The sequence below is a fragment of the Stigmatopora argus genome, chromosome 9 (genome assembly GCF_051989625.1).
Source record: "Stigmatopora argus isolate UIUO_Sarg chromosome 9, RoL_Sarg_1.0, whole genome shotgun sequence".
Taxonomy (NCBI): Eukaryota; Metazoa; Chordata; class Actinopteri; order Syngnathiformes; family Syngnathidae; genus Stigmatopora; species Stigmatopora argus.
Window position 1 is genome coordinate 4,697,365 of NC_135395.1, and position 15,649 is coordinate 4,713,013.

The 15,649-nt window shown below is 39.7% G+C and overlaps 1 protein-coding gene across 3 annotated transcripts in view; it reads right to left on the reverse strand.

Annotated features, from left to right (window-relative positions):
* Positions 1-15,649, reverse strand: part of LOC144082867 (uncharacterized) — a 37,680-nt gene that overhangs the window by 18,633 nt on the left and 3,398 nt on the right. For 2 of the 3 annotated variants that reach the window (XM_077610327.1, XM_077610324.1), the window contains exons 3-6: positions 14,096-14,309; positions 7,556-7,698; positions 1,872-2,034; positions 1,720-1,775 (exon numbers count right to left, since the gene is read on the reverse strand). In XM_077610327.1, coding sequence (XP_077466453.1) covers positions 1,720-1,775; positions 1,872-2,034; positions 7,556-7,698; positions 14,096-14,309 — 576 coding nt within the window. The remainder of the gene's footprint in view (positions 1-1,719; positions 1,776-1,871; positions 2,035-7,555; positions 7,699-14,095; positions 14,310-15,649) is intronic. The other variant, XM_077610326.1, reaches the window with a different exon arrangement.

Genomic DNA, 15,649 nt, shown 5'->3' on the forward strand with positions numbered 1-15,649 from the left:
ATTAGTATCAAAATTCTTAATGGTATATTTAGGAAGAAAAACAAAAATATTTACTAGGGAAAATGGAATTTGGAGAAATAAATACATAAGTAATAAGTATTTTAAGATGCTACTACCGTATTTGTAACTAAATAAAATGATGATCAAAGGTACGGCTTATATGCGCACAAGACTTCCAGCGTTGCTATAATATTTTTCACCAGTAGATGTCGGCAAATTATCATTGACTCTTTGTTGGTTATTTTCTGTTTTGCAGTAGGAAAACAACCATTACTAGATGAATTAGTATAAAACAGTTTTTCTGTATGTATCCATATTTGCTTTTTGTGGCTATATCATTTTTCTGAAAATCCGCTTGTGAATTAATACATTGCTTTCCCATCTCCCCGCTCTGATGATGAATTCCTTTTTGAATTCGTCCATTCGGAATCTGCAATCCAGCAGATGATACTTTGGATTCATACCAGTATCTCAGAAATAACATGTGCGATAATTTTTCTTAAGATTTTCCCTTCAAGGTAACACATTTGTACTCCCTATTAAAACCATGAATATGGAGGTGAAAATTGTGAATCAGGTGGCGGCTTATATGCAAAAAATTGTAAAATTCAACGGTTTTAAGGCAATGTTAAGGGTGCAGCTTATACATGGAGGCGGCTTATATGTGAGAAAATATGGAATATGGTTATCGGAGATGATGTTGGCGCCCCTGAGTTATAAAAAAAGGATATGTTTTAGGTTTTTAAAACTGTTGCAATAAAATGGAATTAACCCCAGCAGTGATGCGCAAGAAGAAATGTCAGCTAAAAAAAACAAAAAACAAGTGTTTAGCTGTCTGTTCTGCACGAAAAATGTATTCCACGTGGTTTTGTGTCCTTCCGCCTTACTACACATTTTGTTAGTAATTTAGGATATGTTGCTTATCTTTCTCGTTTTGTGTTTTTGCTGCTTTTCTGTCTTAATGTTCTGATTTGGTGATTCTTAATGATCCCATTTACTTTGATTTGCTTTGTACTTTGTGCTTTTGCTTTGTTGTTCTGTCTAATCACCCTCTGCTACTGTCCCAATGAAATTTCCCGAATACGGGATGAATAAAGTTATCCAATCCAATCCAATAGTAAGAATAAGTGCTAATTTCAGTTAGCATGATATCAGTATGTTAGCATTAAGCTAGGGGACTTAAGTTTCTCATCTCATCTCTGATTTCATTTTCTAAACCGCTTTTTCCTCATTAGGGTCGCCGGGGGTGCTGGAGCCTATCCCAGCTGACTCCGGCCGGGCCAGAGCAGGGGACACCCTGCATTGGTAGCCAGCCGATCGCAAGGCACATGGAGACAAACAACCATTCATGCCCACACTCATACCTAGGGGCAATTTAGAGTGTCCAATCAGCCTACCTCTTTGGAATGTGAGAGGAAACCCATGCAGGTCTGGGGAGAATATGCGAACCCCACACAGGTGGACCGACTTGGATTTGAACCCAGGACCCCAGAGCTATGAGGCCGACACGCTAACCACTCGCGCCACCAGGCCGCTACGCTAATATAAATAAATATAATATAAAATAAATTATCAGGATCTCTTTTTGGGGGGTCCAGATGGTCCAGCTGTAATAACTTGTAATTACAAAAGCGTGACATAGGAAACATCAGTGTTGACAAAGCGTTTAGACTGGTTTGATTATTCAAAATTGGCAGTACAAATAACCCAACAACAGACCTTTGCATTTGCTCTTAATTTTCCTGCTGGTGGAAACTTCTTCCCCCTCAAAGTTCCTACAAAACATAAGACCAACCAGTGAGTGCAAATTGCATGCGCTGACTGACGATAATGAGGCAATCATTTGCCACGTAGTGAAACAGGCAACTTACACTTCGGCGCTCTCGCCCTCATGCGAACCCAGAGATGCTCGTTCCGGGTCAGAGGCGTTCAGCTCCTCCGTTGAACTTTTGGCAGAGACACTGTCTAGCTGGCTCACCACCAGCTGGTTGAGGTTGTCAGGGTCAGACAGCCATGTCACCAACAGGCCCAAACCTAAGGACCGAGAAAAAAGCAAAACGGCCCACTCACCAACACTTCATTTGTGCACTTCCCAATGAGGGCCAATGAATAGCTGTTTGTGAAGACTTTGGTTGACTTACCTTTACCACATTGTATTCATATAATACCCGTAATTAGCTGGGATAGGCTCCAGTCCCCTCTGCAACCCTTGTGAGGATAAGCTTTCAGAACAAGTTTTAATTTAATAGTGCCGATTTTATCAAAATGTGTAATAAACGTAGGCAACAAAACTTTGAGACTTTTGTAATATAAAACCAAACACACCAAATAAATTATTTTAAAAGGGTCCAATAAAAATATCAACATACGGTTCTCTTCAAAGTGCAACAATTGAAAACAATTATCTAACTTAATTCTGACAGGCTTTTATCTCTAAAGGAGGCATTGCAATGACAGACCATAGTCATAGATCTTTAGGCAGGAAGATCAATTTGTCAAGTTTATCTTGCTGGTGTGCTCATTTGCACAAGTGGGTAAGAAAGAAACAATGCGTAGGGTTGATCAATAGTAGTGATTTAACTTGAGGCAAGCATTTTAAAATATTCCAATTTGCTCGGAACTGAGTTGGTGGTGGTGGATAGCTCGGGACTAAGATGGGAAGGGGGGACAGCTGAGACTACCTCCCACCTCATCAATACCAAAGGAAATATAATTTTCGCAGTATTTTTTTGTGTTCAAGATCACTGTATCACTTAATGAGGAGCTGTCACTGCTTGTTTATGTCATACGAGGCAGCTGGCCACACACAAGTCGTTGTTGGTAGAGCCTTAAGCGCTCATTAAAAGAGCCAGATATGTCTCAGGATTAATAAATTGTCGAATGCGCACGTCCAGCGGTGAGTATTGCACATGCATACAATGTCACGGTAAAAACGAGACATACCGTATTTACTCGCATATAAGCCGCCTGCGCGTATAAACCGCACCCTGAAAGTTGGCTTGAAATTTTTGAATTTTACATTATCTCGCATATATAAGCCGCCCCCTGATTCCCAATTTTCACCTCCATATTCAACTGCTAGAATTAACAGAGAGGTGTATAACTTAAGGTTACATTTTTTTTTTACAAACGGTTAATATACTTGTGTGGGGGTGCGTGTGTATTTCAATGTATAACAATTTTGCCATTTTTGGATTATCTTTCATTATCTTGATGAGAACCTGATGCTTTCTAATTACAGAAATGGCAATTTTCTTACCAGAAGTTTAGGATGTTGTGGCAGCCATATTGATTCTAATGTCAAAATATCTCAATTCTTTCGATGGTTCAGATTACTCCAATAGTTGTCACTTTCGAACAAGAAATACTACGAAAAAAAATCAATATTAGCGAGTTAGCTTAGCGTTGCAATGTTTTTTGATAGCGCTTGTCATCTACCCAGATACTCCGGTCAGAGTGTGAGAGGAAGGCACACAGATGATTCTTCAGCTTCATTTATATCAAATCAAAAGTAATTGACAATGTGGAGCATTCTTCATTGACAACACATTCCAGTCAACTTTGATGAACACTCTCTACTAAAGACTACAACTATAGGCTGTCCGCCTAGGTGCCTAAACAAAAAGGATATAACCTGCCTTTTAATCAAAACAACGGAAAACATAATAATTTATAACAATTAAAGAGGAATTTTGTTTTATTTCAAAATCAAGGCTACTCGCGTTTGGCCAGTCAAAGCACGTTTAACTAGGTTTATACGTCAGCGCTCTAGGTAAGAAGACTCCCCGGGACCTACGTAAGATGGATGCATACAATGTCACGGTAGCAGTGCAGTGACGGGAACGTGAGTTTTTTCACGTTTTATGGGAGATAAGTACGCTTTTTTTCTTGAATTTCATTCATGGACGTCAAAATAAATTTTGTTAGAGTTTTATCTGTTTATCTTTTCTCTATTTTGAAATAAATGAAAGTATCGGCCAAATTCATGACGTCACGCACCAACGCAAGGGTGACATCTTGAAATGACGTAATTGTGTCGCGGCGCCATCAATTTGCAGTTTATTTGGATGTCGTGTTTTTATGCGCATATAAGCCGTACCCTCGATTCAGTCATCTTTTTTTTGTCCAACAAAAGCGGCTTATATGCGAGTAAATACGGTAAGTCACAACTACCAACTAAACCTTTATAAATTATTCAAAGTGTCCCAATTTAGTTTGAAAGACACACAAAAAGGAGAACGATTTATTAAGGTCTTAAAATGAATAACAATCATGCAAAAAAAAATGGGCAGCCCGGTGGAACGAGTGGTTAGCGCGCCGGCCTCACAGCTCTGGGGTCAAATCCAGGTCACGTCCATCTGTGTGGAGTTTGCATGTTCTCCCCGGGCCTGCGTGGGTTTCCTCCGGGTACTCCGGTTTCCTCCCACATTCCAAAAACACGCATAGTAGGCTGATTGGACACTCTAAATTGCCCCTAGTAATGGGTGAGTGTGCATGGTTGTCTGTCTCTTTGTGTCTTCATGTAACAGACAGGATAGTTCGTTCCATCCCTTCTAAAAGGGAACTTTTATAACAGTTGCGTTTGGGTTGGGGGCTCTTCATTTATTTTTGGTTGGAGTGTGTACACCAAGCCACCTTGTGGTGTAGAGGTTCACTCGCCTGCCTTGGAAAGTTCATGCATTCCAACTCATGTTTGTACCCCAGTGTAAATGGGTTGCGAGACCCACACAAACATACACATTCATACGCTTTGGTTACTTGTGCGAGCTCATCTGACCGCGGGGTGCGGTGAGGTGGAGTTGGTGCCGCAGTCGATGTACCCAGAAAAGACCGATGCCTCCGACATATTCTTCTTTTTTTATGTTACTTTTATAGTATGATGTGACACCATTGAACTCAAGAGCCAACTTTTGTCGTTCAGCTATTTGGTCAAAGGACGTGTTGAAAAAGTGTTTTTTTGGGCTGAATCTGTCGACTTCTCTTTCATGGCGTGTTGACAGTAAATTATTTCACACAACTTACGCAATTCACGCAACTCACGCAACTTCCGCATTGCAACGAAGTGGGCAGAAGAAGGTAGATGCTGGGTGAGCCGAGTGCTCACAGCGCCAGGCGTCGGTATTAGCGGCGGAAAGAAGTACTACTCGGAGGCGCAATACAAAATCGAACTTACGAATATTTTTCGACATAAACGCAATTTTCAGACATGTTCGTAAGTCGTATGTTCGTAAGTAGGGGAGCGTCTGTACACTGTTCAAATTGTATTTTGTCCTACTTAATACATATCCAAGGTAAAGGATCGGGGCTATATTAGAAGATCCATGCAAAAATATGTGATCGGGATATCCCCAAATATTTTACTTCATATGAACATAGTCTACATATTTAGTAGTTCCTTCTGTTTCTTGCACATTCTTTAAAACTACCGGTTAGAAAACCACCAAAATGCATTTTTGACCAGGTTTTTATGTGTTACCGGCTTATTATAAAGTGGCTTATTATTTCTCTACAGCATAGAAAGGCAAGATATGTTGAACGAAACCTGTTAGAAAACAATTCTACAGCTCATAAAGTCTACAATAGATGTAATATCATATCATAAACCTTTAATTGAGTGCCCAGTTAAAAATTAGCAGCTCAAATCACTTTTAAAAATGCCTCCAATTCATCAAAATCCTCACATTAGTTCGCCAGCAAATTACCACCGTTATAATCAGCATTTATGTTGGGGAAGATTGCTGTGTGATATTGCCAACTCATTTAGACGGAATAGGAATAAAATGTTGCATCAATACTTAGTATACTAAGTGGGGGACGATAATTCTTTGATTACGGCCGTAAAAGACATTCATTGCTAGTGCATTGGAATAGCAAAAAGTTGCAAAACATGTAGTTTATGGTGGATTTTTGGGGCAGCGCCCTAAAGGGAGATTGTAAATGTTTGCACAAATGTTTCTATAAAACCCCCAAAATTCATGTCCAAAGATCCAAAAATAGAAGCCAGCGACAACAAAGGATGGCACAGAAATGACAGGATAAAACGTATAAACAGAGCACGAGACAGCAATGGAAATACATTTTGATGAACAAGATGTGATGTTCAAATAGTGATTGCGAGTCGCTCAAGGCGTGTTTCTTGTCGATCTGTAAATAATTGATTATTTTGGTAGCAAGAGCCCTTTCTCAGCCATTTTATTGTTTGAAGGTGTCATAAACACTAAAATATATTGGCATCACAGTCTCCATTCTGGCAGAAAACTAAATCTAAGTAAGTTTCAGTCGAGAGTATGTCGTCATGGTGTTAAACTGTGACCTAAAAAAAAAACAATGACTGTGATGTTGCATTGAGTTTACCTAGTTTGACCCCTAGTATTTTATGGAGGACCGACTGTATGTATATGTAGTATATGTGTACACTATGTATGTGTGTACAGTCGTACCTCTGCTTATGAAATTAATTGGTTGCGGAACTTTTTTCGTAAGTTGAAATTTTCGTTAGTTAGAAATTTTCATGTTACAAAACCTTTTGGAATGCAAATGAGTGCCTCAAGGTAAGATCCAAGTTACAAAAACGTTATTACATTTCCTGTATCCGTTATTTTAGTTAGAAATTGTCGCAGATGCATTGCTTCTTGCTTGATTGGCTGTCTCACAACAACAACTCTCCATGTTTCAAGATTGTCTTATATCCATTTGACTGCCGTTCATTGTTGTATGCTTGAAGTTATGCTTTTTTAAAATTTCAAGATATATAAATTCCTCGCAGCACTGATTGGCCAAGCAATGTTACGTGACCATCTGCAGCCAGTGATGGTCAAGCGGGGCATGTTATCATGAATAGACATGATGAGTTGGTGTCTCGACCTCCGTGGCAGAGGCTCCACCGAACCCTTGAGACCGACTCACCGAACCCCAAGGATTTGATCGAACTCAGGTTAAGAACCACTGTTTTAAGGGCTTATTAAGAAACTTTCTTATCATTTTCTCTCAGTTTTCTGTGTCTTGACATCTTTCTTACAAAATTGGGACAATTTTAAAGGGTTTAGTTTGTAGTTTTATGAAGACCATTAAATGAATTACAGAATTTACATATGAAGTACTGCTCCACTTACGAAATTTTCAACAAACATTACACAAATGTTTTTTGTACACTTTCAATAGTGATGGATCTGTCTGAGTATTGATAATTTATTTTTAATACTCTTTGACAAGACTCTATGACCTCATTAATATGTAAGAATCTGTGATAGAATTCCCACCAAAGTCCTGATAAGACAATTCTGACCCCTGCAATTATCAAATCAAGGTAAAATGGCTATCATTTTTTTTTCGTGGTCATTGTGGTGACCTGTTTCCTGATGTGAAACTATTTGTCTTTTCAGACTGGATGGGAAGACACCAGTAAGACGTGTCACACTTTGGTTCCGTTTGATTGAGGAGAACGAAAACGCTGCATTTTGATGAAAAGATCTGTTTATCTTCTTACAGTGAAACAACTTTGGGTGTCGTATAGTCTGGCGTCATGCAATGTGCAATTCATTGTGCGAATCCTTACCCTTTAAGGCAAGAATCTCACTGAAGAAACAGCGGGTGACCTGCCGCCCCCACAGGTGCTCAGGCAGCAGATTTCGTACCAAGGCATCTGAGAGCTCACGTAGCAGCGCCATCTCCTCAACTCTGCAGCTTAACAAAAGCTCCCTGTGAAAAAAGCAAAAAAAAACATCTTGGAATTAATAATAGTTTGGGGATGGTATTTATCACAGGAGGTCTAAAATCACATGAGCTAAATCGCCAACATACCACTTTTCACCATCTTTTTGAAGGAAAAACAGCTATCACTGCAGGTAAAATCCAATAAAGCAACAGTAAATTATTCATGGATGGTAAAACATCCAGAGGTATTTATAGGCACCTTATTGAGAGCAAAGAGCAGCTGAGGCAGCAATAATTGGAGGTTTTATTTTTTTCCCAAAATTATGCACTGCAGAGCTGTGCTAGAATTTGAATTTGCAGCACATTTCGCCACCTGACTAGGCACTAAAGCTGATGTTTAAATGATGTTCAGCCCTTTTACTAAACGTCACAAACGTAGGGTAAAGAACTAAAACAGCCATTTCACATATTGACAAATTTTACCCGTTGTTATTTACTGAAAAACGGCTTATTTTTTCCTCTGCATGGAATATCGTTTGAATGGTATTTTGTAGCACATTGGTATCAAGGAAGTAATGTATGTTGAAGTGAGTTGAAGAGCTTCATGATGTGCAAAGCAGCGAATGTTAAGACCCATAAACAATTAAGAGTTTTTAAAGGAGCCATTAATCATTGCAGCAAGAATTTCAATGCAAGAAAATTATTTTTGAGCATTTTAATCATTTTCAGAACATGTAAGAAAAAGTTGATAATTTTTGTTAGTGTACTGATGGTTGGTAGGAGTGCTGCTATACGATATGACGATAAATAACACCAAAGGAATACAAAATTCCCTATGGATATTTTACATTACAGTGCCATTGCAAAGACCTGTTCCCGTGCCCATTTGTTTTTTAAGACTTATTTTTTGTTTATTACAGTAGTACCTCTACTTATAAAATGAATTCGTTCTAAAAGTGGTTTTATAATTTGGATTTTTCGTATGTAGAGAATATTTGACATTAAATTGGCCTTATTTGATCCACTATCTCTGATACTACCTACCCCCTAAACTAGGGAGGGGTAGGGAACCTATGGCTTGGGAGCCACATGTGGCTCTTTTGATGGGTGGGTATGGCTCTACGCTAAACTATGAGCTAAAATGTGGACACTACGTCTAGAGTTGCTTTAATCTTCAATTTGTTTTAATTAAACCTTTCTGCATGCATGCATCCCATTGATTAGCATCAGGGTAACAATTTATCAAAAGAATTCCAAGACTTTTTTTTACTTTAAAAGCGTTGAAATGACTAAAAATACACGTTTTCATGTATTCATGTATCTCTGTCAAAAAGGTTCCTGACCCCTAAACCCTTTAAAAAAAAGTATACCAATTTTGTAGTAGTATGCAAATGTATTTATGCATACAAAAATGAGCAAAAAGATGATTTATTTTATTAAGCCATTAAAATTGAGAAGAAATGCAATGACATTTTCCAATGGGGTGAAATTAAGTGTCAGCTGAGTAAACATACAAAGAAAAATTATATCGCGCACACTCAGAAAAACTCAAGAAACAACACGTTAAAACTCCATGGCGCACGTGGTCCCAGAAAAAGATTAAAAAGTCCCCGGTAGGGGGGCTTTTGGTCAGATGGTCACGCTCAAACTCTGCCTGTGGCCACTACCCCTTTCCGGGCCATACATGTGGTGTTCCGCTCTGTCGGAACTGGGGGACGCTATCTCACAAGGACTGGCTGTAAATTCCACCTACAGCGTGCTAACTTTAGTTCCAGCATCATGGAGATGCAGCTTCCTTCAAGCCAATGGGAGGCCATCAAAGGAGTTGGAAGCTAGCCAATGGGAAAGCAACTCTACCACAACAATTGAAAAAAAATACCAGATACAGTAAGTGTATTTACGTTTCAGGGGATGTTTGATTTGGTTTGACGTTTCGTAACTTTTTTTCGTAACTATTTCTTTCGTATCTTGGGACAAAAATGTTCCCATCGAAACATCACAACCTAAATATTTAGTATGTACAGTGGGGCAAATAAGCATTTAGTCAACCATCAATTGTGCAAGTTATACTACTTGAAAATATTAGAGGCCTGTAATTGTCAAGATGGGTAAACCTCAACCACGAGAGAGAATGGGGGAAAAACCCAGAAAATCAGTTTGATTTTTAAAGAATTTATTTGCAAATCATGTTGGGAAATAAGTATTTGGTCAATACAAAAAGTTCATCTCAATACTTTTTTATGTAGACTTTGTTGGCAATAACAGGGGCCAAACATTTTCTGTAACTCTTCACAAGCTTTTCACACACTTGTCGGTATTTTGGCCCATTTCTCCATGCAGATCTCCTCTAGAGCAGTGGTGTTTTGGGGCTGTTGTTGAGCAACACAGACTTTCAACAACCTCCACAGATTTTCTATGGGGTTGAGATCTGGAGACTGGCTAGGCCACTCCAGGACCTTGAAACGCGTCTTAGCCACTCCTTTGTTGCCCTGGCTTTGTGTTTGGGATCATTGTCATGCTGAAAGACCCAGCCAGGTCTCATGTTCAATGTCCTTGCTGATGGAAGGAGATTTTCACTCAAAATCTCGATACATGGACCCATTCATTCTTTCCTTTACACAGATCAGTCGTCCTGGTCCCTTGGCAGAAAAACAGCCCCTATGCATGATGTTTCCACCCCATGCTTCACAGTGGATATGGTGTTCTTCGGTTGCATTTCAGTATTCTTTCTCCTCCAAGCATGAGCACCTGTGTTTCTACCAAAAAGTTCTATTTTGGTTTCATCTAACCATAACATATTCTCCCAGTCCTCGTCTGGATCCTCCAAATGCTCTCTAGGGAACCGCAGACGGGCCTGGATGTGTACTGGCTTCAGCAGGGGGACACGTTTGGCAGTGCAGGATTTGAGTCCGTGGCTCAATTGTGTTACTGATAGTAGCCTCTGTTACTGTGGTCCCAGCTCTCTGTAGGTCATTCACTAGGTCCCCCCGTGTTGTTCTGGGATTTTTGCTCGCCGTTCTTGTTATCATTTTGACGCCACGGGGTGAGATCTTGCATGGAGCCCCAGATCGAAGGAGATTATCAGTGGTCTTGGATATCTTCCATTTTCTAATAATTTACACCAAGCGTTTTACCTATTGTGGATTCAGTCTTCCCAGCCTGGTTCAGGTGTACAATCTTGTCTCTGGTGTCCGTCTATAGCTCTTTGGTCTTGGCCGTAGTGGAGTTTGGAGTGTGAGAGACTGAGGTTGTTGACAGGTGTCTTTTATACCGATAATGAGTTAAAACAGATGCTATTAATACAGGTAATGAGTGGAGACCTCGTTAGACCTTGTTAGAAGTTAGAGCTCTTTGACAGTCAGAAATCTTGCTCGTTTGTAGGTGACCAAATACTTATTTTCCACTCTAATTTGGAAATAAATTCTTTAAAAATCAAACAATGCGATTTTCTGTTTTTTTTCTCCACATTCTGTCTCTCATGGTTGAGGTTTCCCCATGTTGACAATTACAGGTCTCTCTAATCTTTTCAAGTAGGACAACTTGCACAATTGGTAGTTGACAAAATACTTATTTGCCCCACTGTAGAAGCTAACAGAACTGTCCCAATCATATTTTTGCACGCGAGTTCAAGTCACCGGATTTTGAGGATTTGCCGATACCGAGTAACAATCTCTTCCCAGTTTAAAAAATTATGAACATTTTCCGGTTTCTTTGATTTTTTTTTCTTTTGAATTATTTGTTGTTTTGTAATCTTTTTTTTTAAATCTTAGAAACAATCTTTATTTCCACCCATTTCTGATTTGCTAAAAATGCTGCGTAGTACAAACGTTTTCTTTTGATAACATATTTGTACATCTTTTTGTGGCTTTGTCACCCTTTAATAAGTCATTTAAAAAAAAAAATAAAAACCCAAACTGTTTCACCCAACTCCAATTTTATTAGACTGAAGTGCTCACGCGCGATTTACAATCACATTATTGTATTGGGCATATCTCTAATCATTATACCTCTGGATTCTTCTGTTGCTCGTAGCCCTTTGGCCATTCACTCCCATTGACCGACAGCAATAGTTCAATTTATTAAGACTAGCAAAGCTGGCATTGAGTGATAATATTTCACTTTGATCGTTTGGCTATTGAAATTGGATGGGGCATTTAGCGCCGTCAATGTCAGGCAATGAATTAATATTGATACATGAATTCATTTTCCATACCACTTATCCTCATGAAAATGAAAAAATAAATTTGAATAAAACAATCTTTATTTTTTTTAAATATTAAAATCATTTTCATGTACCGTATTTAGCTACCTATAGCACGCCGACTGAAAGGGCGCGGTCCCTCCCCGTTGTGGGGGCAGTTTCAGTTTTTTGCCCATAGAAAAGGCACTGAATGGATGCAACAATGTTAGTGCTAGCATGACATACGCTGGCATGCATGCCAGCGTACGTTTTAAAAAGGCAAATGATTTTGTTTTGTTAACATAGTGGTACCTTGAGACACAAGCTTAATGCGTTCCGGGACTGAGCTCGTATGTCGATTTGCTCGTATATCAAACCGATGTTTCCAATAGAAAAGAACTAAATACAAATTAATTTGTTACCGCCCTCTGAAAAAACACCAAAAAACAAGATATGACAATGGAAAAATTTTTTTTTTGGTTGTAATTCACCATCAAATAACTAGTAACAAATAACTAGTGGTTATGATGTTTAATAATAAAATGAGGCATTTTTCTATACAACGGGGAGTTTGCGGATGGGGGAGAGTGAGAGAGAGAGAGAGAGTCATTTAATGGATGCGCTCGTAACGTAACATAAACTTTAAATTTAACTTAAATGAACTTAGATTCTATACACACACTTAAAAAAAAGTTTTAATCTTATATTTCTCTAAATTTAAACTTTCTTGTGCAATAACCAAGGCAAAGAGGTTAATGTATTCCACTGCGGCTTTCGGGGCAAACTTCCTGCTTCTCCATACATATTGGCGAGCCAGCTCAGTCACGCATACAATACTCATGTTTTTGATTATTTCATGCTTAATATTGATTGTCATCATACGCCTTTTCTTCGCACTACCCTTCATTGCACCAGTTTGCTTTGGATTCATTGTTTTTCCATGAATTCTGCACTGACCAATGCAAAAAAAAAAAACACGGAAAAAAGGCAACGCTCTGCCCAGTGCTCGTAGAGATCTTTGCACGAGGGAGATGCGGCGAGAGAGACAGTGCGGTGAAATCATAACTAGCCTCTCGCGGCCTGGCCAACTGGCTCTCTCAAATGCTTGTATCTCAAAATTTGTCTCGAATCTCAAGGTAAATATTTGCTCGGAATTTTACTCGTATCTCAAATTCCTTGTATGTCGTGGCACTCGTATGTCAAGTTATTACTGTAATGTGTATTTGCAGTAATACAAGTCAAAGCATTGAAACATCTATAAATCCGTCAAAGTCCTCATCTTCTTTATCTGGCATAAAGAGTTCGGCCAAGAGGGCGAGTTTGCCGTTCATCAATGCTGGGTTCCATCTCAATGTCAGGGTCAGAGTTGTTGCCGTGGAATTTCGTAATAGTGATTCCAGCTTTAACAAAAACTCAAACTACAGTGCTCGCCGACACTTTGGTCCAAGCATTGACAATTCATTCCAAATTGACACTGCCTGCCAGTCTTACTATGCAACTATGTTTGCCATCCGACATCCATTACTCCTAAGCCGTTGACCAAGCTGCTTCTCCCTCCTGTTCTTTTGTGTTCGATCCATGGCTTGAGTCCAAGTCTAAGTTTTTACACTCACATTCTGTTCTCATTCACGTCAGGACTTTCCTCTGTATAGCTATAAGGTTTTGTTTCTTTGACTATTGAGAGTGTTTTTGAGGGTTAAAAGCGCTACGAGCACACGGAAGTCAACTACCTCACCACTCGTCTGGGATGTTTTGAATGGATTTACCGTAATGCTTGGAGTACGCGGGCAGGCTAATTTTTGAGTCTGCTCATTTGACCACGATAACATCAACGTCCGCTGGGTTGACCGCAGTAGCGTGTCAGTAAGAAATGAAACGAGTCAGGTCACGCGGTCAGGGTCAAACTAAATTTTGAACTTAGTATGAACACAAGGCGTACACCGACTGATTGGGTGCAGCGTCAATTTTAGAGAAAATTCTAGACTTTTAAGTGCGCCTTATAGGCATCCAAATATGGTAGTTATGAATTCCTACAATGCGTTATATATTTATGCGATATGTAAATGCAGGCTGCAAGGTGTTAAAATATGAAATGTACAAAAACTAAATGTGAATTACTTTATGATACAACAAGAAAGCAGTTTTGGCAAAGTGATCTTGTTCACGGATTAGCTGCCATAGATAACGATGGGTGTCCAGTCCATTAGAACTGGATCAAAATATCCTTTTTGAAATGTGAACAAGTTGACATTTTGTATTTACCTGTCGGCCTGCTTCGCGTCGTGCAAATGCTGCGTGAGAATCCGAATGGCGCCCACCACCGCTTGACACACATCCAAGTCCCGTGTGTGTCGGATGACGCTGTCAATAACCAAGTCAAACTCACTGCTGAGCACTTGCTGCAGCGGCTGTTGCGCGCACGGCTCGGGGACATTGTACCATGGTGACACCAGTCGGGAGTACGCCACCTGAAACACTGAAGCAGGAAATCAACAAAACACCTTTTGGATTAGAATTAAAAAGAAAACTCTCATATCAGAAACTTTTATTTCAAAAAAGAAAAAAAAATATCACGTACCAATAGGAAACTATTTAGTTATGCATTTTGCAAAATACTTTCAGTTTGACACCAGTCAGTCAAGCAGAGACTACGTCGAAGTCACACAGCGACATCCACAGACATTTTAATTTAGTGCACACGCAAGGTTCTTTGTCAGCATGTGCGGTCAATTGGTCGCCGGTCTTTTGGTTGCCGGTCTTTTGGTCGCGGTCTTTTGGTCGCTGTCTTTTGGTCGCTGTCTTTTGGTCGCCCGAACCGCGACAACGGGCGACCAAAAGACCGACGATCAAAAGACCGACGACCAAAAGACCGACGACCAAAAAAACCGGCGACCAAAAGACCGGCGACCAAAAGACCGGCGATCAAAAGACCGGCGACCAAAAGACCGGCGACAAAACAAGGTAAAACAACACGGTCTACGCATCAATAAAAGCCAACAATGGCCATGAGCAGTTTCACTGAGCCGACGTGTGAGTGTATAAGAGTTTGTATGTACATGAGTTGTCCCCTTAGGAAGGTACGTCAGTCAGGGTCTTAACAAGTTCTCCATCAAAAAACAATAAAAGTACGGGAAATTTGGAGCTTTTCTTTAGCCTAATAATTAATAGGGCATTAAGTATGACTAAATAGTAATTCACAGTTTGTATTTAGGGAATTTGAGCAACGATTTAAATGGTAATTATCAATAACCTTCCGGGCGACCAAAAGACCGGCGACCAATCGACCGTGTACCCTTTGCCAGATAAGGCGGCCCCGTCCATTTTTGGAGAAATTTTTCAACTTTTAAGTGCGCCTCATAGTCGTGAAAATACTGTACATGGGATCAACAAAATCATTGAATCAATAACATCAATTTTGATTTTTTTTGAATTTTTTATCTGACTTACTTAACTATCAATCGTTGCAGCACTAGCGAGTATTTAAAAAAAAGTCTGCTTCAGTCTTAAAATGGAAAATGTATGGCTGTAACTTAAGTGGAGTATCTTAGTTCCTTCACATTTCCTAGTAAATCTTCAACAAATGTGCACCCAAGCACATTATGAGTCCAAGAGGCCTTCCATTTCCAAGCATTACGCATCTACGAGTACACAAATCGTGATTACGGGCACCATTATTTCCCTCGCTCAAGAGTTACAACCACTTCTACAGACAAGTGGTAAAGAAGCTTTTCATTAAAGCCGGTGTCGGTGAACTGCGCAAAGCAAGCGTGCTCCAACTTAGGCTAGAATTGGGTTCAGCATTTTGCTGGGTGGGGC